This window comes from Schistocerca piceifrons, chromosome X, assembly GCF_021461385.2.
Source record: "Schistocerca piceifrons isolate TAMUIC-IGC-003096 chromosome X, iqSchPice1.1, whole genome shotgun sequence".
Lineage (NCBI taxonomy): Eukaryota > Metazoa > Arthropoda > Insecta > Orthoptera > Acrididae > Schistocerca > Schistocerca piceifrons.
The window spans coordinates 554,828,067-554,836,313 of NC_060149.1; the positions used below are offsets into that span (position 1 = coordinate 554,828,067).

General features: G+C 50.3%; 1 protein-coding gene across 1 annotated transcript; it reads left to right on the forward strand.

Annotated features, from left to right (window-relative positions):
- The first annotated feature begins 2,391 nt into the window (after positions 1-2,391).
- Positions 2,392-7,538, forward strand: LOC124722518 (toll-like receptor 6). Its single transcript, XM_047247670.1, has one exon. The coding sequence runs from the start codon at positions 2,553-2,555 to the stop codon at positions 6,705-6,707; it is 4,155 nt and encodes a 1,384-aa protein (XP_047103626.1). The 5' UTR covers positions 2,392-2,552; the 3' UTR covers positions 6,708-7,538.
- The last annotated feature ends 709 nt before the right edge of the window (positions 7,539-8,247 follow it).

Genomic DNA, 8,247 nt, shown 5'->3' on the forward strand with positions numbered 1-8,247 from the left:
AAAATTTTGTTGAATGTGACAGTGGTCGCGGAAGCCTACGTTTATATGTAATTACGATTAGGCAATCAGTGATTCGACGGCTAATAAATCCGAAGACGGCACTACAATATCACTCGAAAGAAAAGACGTGGGCACTAATTTATCACTTTATGTCACAAAAAGAGTGATATGGGAGCACTGTCTCAACAAAGAAGCAGCATAGAGCACAAAAAAAGGAAACCGTTTGTCACGGAGGAGAATACTGTATTATCAGAAATACAGTGTATTGTAAAATCGTTATTTCTTTCCAGTGAGATAGGCGTTATCGTCTCCAAACCTCCTGTGGGCGTGTAGACGAAACAGATTGTCCCATTTTTTCACTATACTGCAAAAATAATGCAAATTACCGTTGAAGCAACGGCTTTTAAGTATGTTGTGCCTGTTAAAAACCTTGCGTGCTTACTTTAGGTTAGTTTCAGTTGCCTGAAATATCGTATGGTGCAGAATGAAGTTCACAAAGCGTTATCATCCTACACAATACGCGAACACATATAATTTAAAACAGTGGTAACACAAATGCATATGCGTACGTGCGTACTACTCCCCACCACGACGTTACGGCATTAGGCATCCCGTAGCCGTTATCGGAAACACTCGCTGACGTTATAGTAAACGCATCGCACTGCGAGTGATTTCAAGACATTTATGCATATACTATCAAATGGTTCAGAGTTTCCTAGTAAAATTTCACGATAAAACCTCACGATAAGCCAATCGAAACGCCCTCACTTCCACGTGCTCTAATATTGTGGGCGACTAATATAGATTTCAAGTTAAATGTTGTATACAAGAGGATGTAAAATAATAAATAATGCAATTGAAATTCGTATCATGGGAAAAATGACATTTCAGATTCTTGACTCAACTTGTGACACACAACATTATCGAAAGTACCTTAGATTCCAACGACACTGCAATGTGACCGCACTTTCCAGTGGCCAGTAATCAACAGTTACCCATCACCTTCATTATTTATAGATGGTTTTAATGGTTTTCATTTCGTGCCTAACTGAAAACGTTTACCAGTGAAGCAACAGCAACCAGCCGACTTCTTTAAAAAGGCATTTTGCTCTACAGTCTGAACACAGCATTGCCCTTGGAATTACAATCTCATAACACCTAAAATGGACACTTGTTTTCGAAACTGTTCTCCAAATAAGATAAGAAAACACAGCACGAAATCAGAATTTTTATATGTTTGATGCGAATTTCACGATAACCGAGTAAAATTTTATTGTCTGAGACGAGGCACTGCTGTATTCAAAAAGTTGGCATATAGAGACTGTCTCGAAATTAATAATGAATTATTACAACCATGTCAAAAACAAATTATTAACTTAGACTTCTGTATGGGATAGACTTTGACGAGACACTCAATAGTTCTGTGCTACGGCACACCGGGTGGGAAAGCCTGATGACTTTGTGCTTACTGCACTGAGAAATACGGCGCATCTGAATGGGTTAAACGTTAAAGCATGTACGAATATTTTACAGAAATGCTTTGAACCATGGTGAATAGTTATACTGTAAAGACACAGTGAGTCTCAACTCATAAAACAGGATCGCAAAAACAGCACTTGGTGTTCACTCAGTTTATTTTAAACAAATAGCCGTCGGACTTCGGGAGTGTTTTGGTTGCTCCTGAGAGCATTACGCCGTTTGGTGCAATGGCAACGGTATATCGTAAACGATTTTCTGCCGAGCTTTGCTAACAACGTAAAATGAACAATCTCCGTCTACAAAATTTTGGTGCAAGTTCGTAATAACAGGCAGAAGGCCAGAGTGGAACAGAACATGTAGATAAATTGCCGGTTTTTAAAACGTAAAATGTGGTATAATAAAATACAATTACGTTGAATGTATTCTTCAAACGTTCGAAAATTCGCTAGATTTTAAGCCAGTGATATATTTTTTCTACGATTTAAAAATGCTGCGAAAGCACACGCACATAATCCTAAATAGTGCTATTATTTTCAATTCAAAACAGACGGCGAATAATTTTCCCCAGGAAAAGGAAATGACAGTGCGGCTGTGGGGCCCGTAGCACGTGCTATACGGGTAAACCGCCTCTGAGAGCGACACTCGCCACTACAGAGTTTCTGGTTTTCTGTCCGTCTGTTGCCGTTTGAGTGTACGTGTTTGAGCTGCGAGCGCAGGTGAAGAGCTATAATTGGTTTGCAGTATGCGCGGCCAGATGCAACAGTTGCTCCTCCCACCGTGCCGTGCCCCCACCACCGACGCCTCGCTCCCCGCCCTCGCCTGACATCTGGCGGCAGCCGTGCGACACAGTGGTGGGGGGATAAGGCCGCGCGCCAGAGGCGGAGTCACTTCAGTCTTGGCTTTGCCGACCGCAGTGTAGTGTGTGTGGAGCCTGCTGCGTGCCTGCGCTTGGCGTCGTCGCGTGCGTACGTCCGAGCCGGGTCCGCACTTGGCCGGCAGTCATCGTGTGTGACCCAAGTCTCTGTCAGTGATGTAAGCTTCTGTTCGTTCCGAGGACACCACCCCTACCGACAATGAGCGTGTGCAGCCGAATTTGTTTAGCTATTGTTGCAGTATCATTGCTTTTTGATGTGGAAGCGCGAAGCATCGCTAGTGAGCACGAGGACGTTCGTAAAGGTTGCGGTTGGGAACGTACATCTCCTTACGACGTGGGACACGGAAAGGATGAAGACGCAGTCAGACTAGATTGTCAGCTACGCACTATCGACGGGATGCAAAGCGTAATAGAGAACCTGACACTACCACAGATAGACAAAGTCCAGTCGCTACGCATCGAGTGCAGCGACGTGCTTTTCTACGAGAGTAAAGTGTCGGGAGATGGTCTACCCGATCACACCGGCCGTGGCTTCCTGTCACAGCTACGTCGCCTCCGAGAGCTCAGCATCGAGACTTGCAAGATCCTACAACTGCCACGGGCCGCCTTTTCGTCGCTGAGGGACCTACGAAATTTGACGGTGCGTACGTACATCAGGGAGTGGCTTGCGGCGACGGCGCTCGAATTCGACCAGGAGACCTTCCTCGGCCTGTCAGAACTTCGCAGCCTCGACCTCTCGCACAATAACATATGGAAGCTGCCGGACGAACTCTTTTGCCCACTGTTTTCGCTGTCTCGACTCAATATGTCGCACAACAGGTTGCAAGACATGTTAGAACTGGACTTCTCCGCGTCTGCTGGCAAGACGTGCAGCTTGGTGCTAGAATTCCTGGACCTCTCCCACAATGACATTCCCTGTGTTCCTGACAACGGACTGACAAATCTCCGTTCGCTACGAGAGCTGTACTTGCAGAACAACGCTATTACCTCGCTGGGCGACAGCGCTTTCAGTGGAGTAAATAAACTGCAAGTACTGAATGCGTCTAGTAACGAGTTGGAGGCGCTTCCTCCCGAGGTGTTCCAGCCTACTCGGGGTCTGCGAGAGATTTATTTGAGAAATAACTCCATCAGCGTGCTGGCACCGGGGCTGTTAGAGGGACTAGATCAGTTAACTGTCCTGGACCTGTCGCACAACTACCTCACTTCTTCTTGGATCAACAAGAATACTTTCAGCGGGCTCGTTCGTCTCGTCGTGCTTAATCTAGGTTATAACAACATCGCCCGCGTCGATCCGCACGTTTTCACTGACGTGTACAGTCTACAAGTTCTGAACTTGGAGCACAACGGAATTGACACGATAACGGAGGGCGCGTTCAGCGCCCTGAGCAACCTGCACGTGCTCACGCTGAGCCACAACAAACTCGCACACGTCGACTACTACTACTTCAGCGGGCTGTTCGTCGTCAACCAGCTGTACCTGGACAACAACAAGCTGACTGCCATTCACCAGCGGGCCTTCGAGAACTGCACTCACCTGCAGGACTTAGGACTGAGCAACAATCTCCTCACGGTGGTTCCTGCCGCCCTCGGTAAGTTGCATTTCCTTCGTTTTCTGGATATAGGGAGTAACAGCATAGTTAATGTGTCTAATAATTCGTTCGATGGGCTAGGGGAATTATACGCCCTAAGACTCATGAACAATAACCTGGAAAATTTGCCGAGAGACACGTTTTCTAGCTTACCGCGGGTTCACTTTTTGAATGTGGCCAATAACAATATTCGCTTTGTTGAAGCAGGTTCGTTCGCCAACAACCCGCTTCTCCGGATGCTGCGTCTGGACGGGAATCAGCTGACGGACATTAGCGGCATTGTGTCTCATCTGCCAGGACTGATATGGCTGAACGTCTCCAACAACCGTATCGAGTGGTTCGACTATTCCTTCGTGCCCCACAGTCTTCAGTGGCTCGACTTGCATAAGAACAAATTAAAGGAACTACGAAATTACTACGAAACTGGCAGTACCCTCCGACTTCTAATGATAGATGCCAGTTTCAACTACATAACGGAAATTGGCGAATCTTCGTTGCCAGACAGTGTGGAGGTCGTGTTCTTAAATAACAATCGGATCACTACTGTCGCACCGAATACGTTTATTAAGAAGACGAATCTCAGCAGAGTCGTGCTGTATGCCAACAACATAGAGAAGATGGACATGAGCGCACTGACAGTGAATCCGTTGCCGGAGGAGAGAGAGCTGCCGCAGTTCTATATCGGTGGCAACCCTTTCGTGTGCGACTGCGACATGGAGTGGCTGCAGCGTATCAACCACCTGGGCTACCTGCGCCGGCATCCCGTAATACTGGACTTGGACACCATCGTGTGCACGCTGGTTTTCTCTAGAGGCGTAAAGACGAAGCCACTGATGGAGGTGGATCCGTTGCACTTCGTCTGCACGTACGAAATGCACTGCTTCGCCCTGTGCCACTGCTGCGACTTCGACGCGTGCGACTGCGAGATGGCTTGCCCCGACAACTGTACGTGTTACCACGATACGGCTTGGGCCAGCAACATCGTCGACTGCGCAAATGCGGGCTACAAGCACGTGCCGCACAGGATACCTATGGACGCGACCGAGATATATCTCGACGGAAACGATATCGGGGAATTGCCGAGTCACGTCTTCATCGGCAAGAAAAAACTCGAGGTGTTGTTTCTCAACAACAGCAATATCGAAAACATCAACAACAAGACATTCAACGGTGTGACGTCTCTGCGGGTGTTGCATTTGGAGAACAATCGCATCCGGGAACTCCACGGTTACGAGTTCGAGAAAATGAGCACCTTGAACGAACTGTATCTGGAGAACAACGAGATCGCGAGTGTGGGCAACGCGACGTTCGCGGACATGCCGCACCTGGAGGTGCTGCGCCTGGAAGGGAACCGGCTGGAAGACTTCAGGCCGTGGGAGCAGCTGGCGGAGAGCACGCAGACGCGGCTGACGGTGGGCGGCGTGGGCAACGTGTGGCGCTGCGACTGCGAGAGCGCGGCGCGCCTCCGCGCCTGGGCGCACCGGGACACGCTCGAGCGCCTCGCTTGCGCCGCGGGGGGCAGCGTGGCCGACGCGCTGCTGCGCTGCGACCGGCCGCGCCGCGGCAACGACGCCGCGCCCTCCTCCGTGGTGCAGCGCGGCCCGGCGGACGCGGACGGGGCGGCCGGCTCGGCCTTCGCCACCTACGCACCTTTCCTCGCCGCCGCCGTCGCCGCGCTCCTGCTCGCCGCCGCCGCCGCCCTGGGCTACCGCTTCCGCCACGAGGTCCGCTTCTGGGCGCACTCGCGCTACGGCGTGCGCCTCTTCGGGACGGCGCCCGCCGCCGACCGCGACGACGACCGAGAGCGACTGTACGACGCCTACATCGTCTACAGCGTCGGCGACGAGGACTTCGCGGAGCGCCTGCTGGCGGCCGAGCTGGAGCAGCGCGGGTACGCCGTGTGTCTGCACTACCGGGACATCCAGGTAGACCCCGAGTCGGTGTACCTGGCGGACAGCGTGGCGAGCGCCGCGGAGGCGTCGCGGCGCCTGCTGGTGGTGATGTCGCGCTGCTTCATCGACTGCGAGTGGACGCGGCCGGACTTCCGGCGCGCGCTGGGCGCCGTGCTGTCCGCCGAACAGAACCCGGGCCGCCTCGTCGTGCTCGTCAAGTGCGAGCCCAGCCCCGACCTGCGGCCACTGCTGCGCGGCTGCGTGCCCATCGCGTGGGGCGACCGCCGCTGCTGGGACCGCCTGTGGTACGCCATGCCCGACGTGCGGCGCCGCGGCGGCCGGCCGCTGCCCGCCGCCACCGCCGGCGCACCCGCAGCCGCGGCGGGCCCCGTCGCCACCGGCCGCCAGCGACAGGGTAAGACCGCCGCCACTGCCGCCGCCGCCGCCGCCGCCGCCGCAGGCGTTCGCCCCGTCGCGCGCTACACGGCCGCACCCACGGCTCCCGAGCCGCGCGTCCACGGCCAGCAGCAGCAGCCGCCGCCGCAGGCCGCCCCCCGGCGCCAGCCCGCGCCGTCGGCCCCGCAGCAGCAGCAGCAGCAGCAGCAGCCGCAGCGGCACCCGCACCTGCACGCCCTGCGCCACACGCCGACCACGACGCCGACGCAGTCGACGTACGTGTCGGAGAACTCGTCGCAGCGCACCACCGACCACGAGGAGGAGGACGAGGAGGAGTACGGGCCGGGCCTGCACCGGCACAGCTACATGCAGATCGCCGAAGCTGGTGGCGAGCAGACCGTGCACGTGTACAGCAGTATCCCGGACACGCTGCCGCTGCGCGCCGTCGGCGCCAACGGCAGGACGTATTTCGTGTAAGCCGCGCCCCGCCGCGCCGCGCTGCGCCGCGCGTTGCGCATTACACTTCACAGTATTATAAACTTTGCATTTACCTTATAAAGGACAAAGACTGTGCATATGGCGTTGATCGTCACCCGCGCATTCGGGGCAGAAACTCTGGTCATCCCTCTCGCGACTGAGAGTCAAGGTACGTGTGAAATTGTACGATTTTGTCGTAATCGTTCACTGTTACGAAAGTACGTGTACCGTGAAAGTGTCTGTTATAACGACGAATTACGATGTACTTTGCCGTAAGCTACAATTTGTGTGTGTTTATTCTAAGTCTTATATCTGAAACCAAATATTTGTTGTAAGATTTCGAGATGTTAGCCTAACAGAAGGTCGTAAACCGAATACGGGACGGTGCGCGCGAGGTGCAATCTTTACTTCGGTGTAATTTTCCACTACTTTATTAAAAATACGTTTTTATTTCTGTGCGCTTTCGATAGACTTTATTTCTCCAGAAATTTAAAATACCCGTAAAACTGCAATTTGCATTTTGAGATCGAGAACAATTTTACCTTCCGTGAGAATCGTAATTTTAAACTCGTGTGACTTTTTTATTAAATTACCGATATCAAATCTCCGCTTTTATTTTTAAAAATTAGACTCGTGTTTGCGCCTCGCTTTCCTTCTGTCAGGCATCTTGAGAGAATTAATGTCGATGTCCTTATTTAATTATGTGTAATAATTTTTTTGCACTGGTACTTGCTTGTAGTTCCCTTCCTGAGGAGACATCAGTCTACCGTGTATTATTTTCTAGTTGTCCTGCTGTGTGCCTGATGACTGTGATAACAACTGTACTGACAATGCAACGTAAAATAATAATTTATTATTTTGTTACCATTTTTTAAACTATCGTTTTCTTCCAAAAATTATTTTCCTTCGAAACCTGTTACATATTTATTTTGTTATTCGTTATTATTTTGTTTCTCACTGTCGCACGTCGCATGTGTAGATCGTTTTCTACGTACTTTTTCTTTTTCTTAGTTCACCGCAGCCGGCAGAGAGATTAATTTCTGAGCCTGCCATAATTTTCTTATGTCAATTTTTAGAGCTTTGCTTAGGTGTGGCCATGTTATCGTAAAATAGTTTCTGGAACGATAAATGGTCTGTAGAAACTAGCCGCAATATTCGTCAAAATTTTCTTACTAGAGATTTCGCTATTTCTGTAGAAATTTTTCAATTTCAGCACCAGTCTCCACATATATTTCCTTTTCACCTGTTTGTGATTACTTTTTCGTGCTAATAATACGTAAGGCCTCAGATCTCAGTTCTTAATTATAAAACTGTCGCTTCTTTTACACGGCTGTTACAGAATGAATGTTATTTTTCTACTTAGCGCATTATTCGCTTTAAAATGATTGTGGTACTAATAATAGAATATTTTCACCGAAATTACATTAAATTTTGTTGTAGGTGACTGCAAAGCAAAATGCGATTCTCGAAGAAAGTAAGATGAATGAGTCTCAAGGCTTACGCTACGAAATATTGTTATTGCAATGATTGAATATATTTT

Excerpts from the sequence above, each read along its gene's own strand:
- LOC124722518 (XM_047247670.1), top strand. The coding sequence starts at position 2,553 with ATGAGCGTGTGCAGCCGAATTTGTTTAGCTATTGTTGCAGTATCATTG.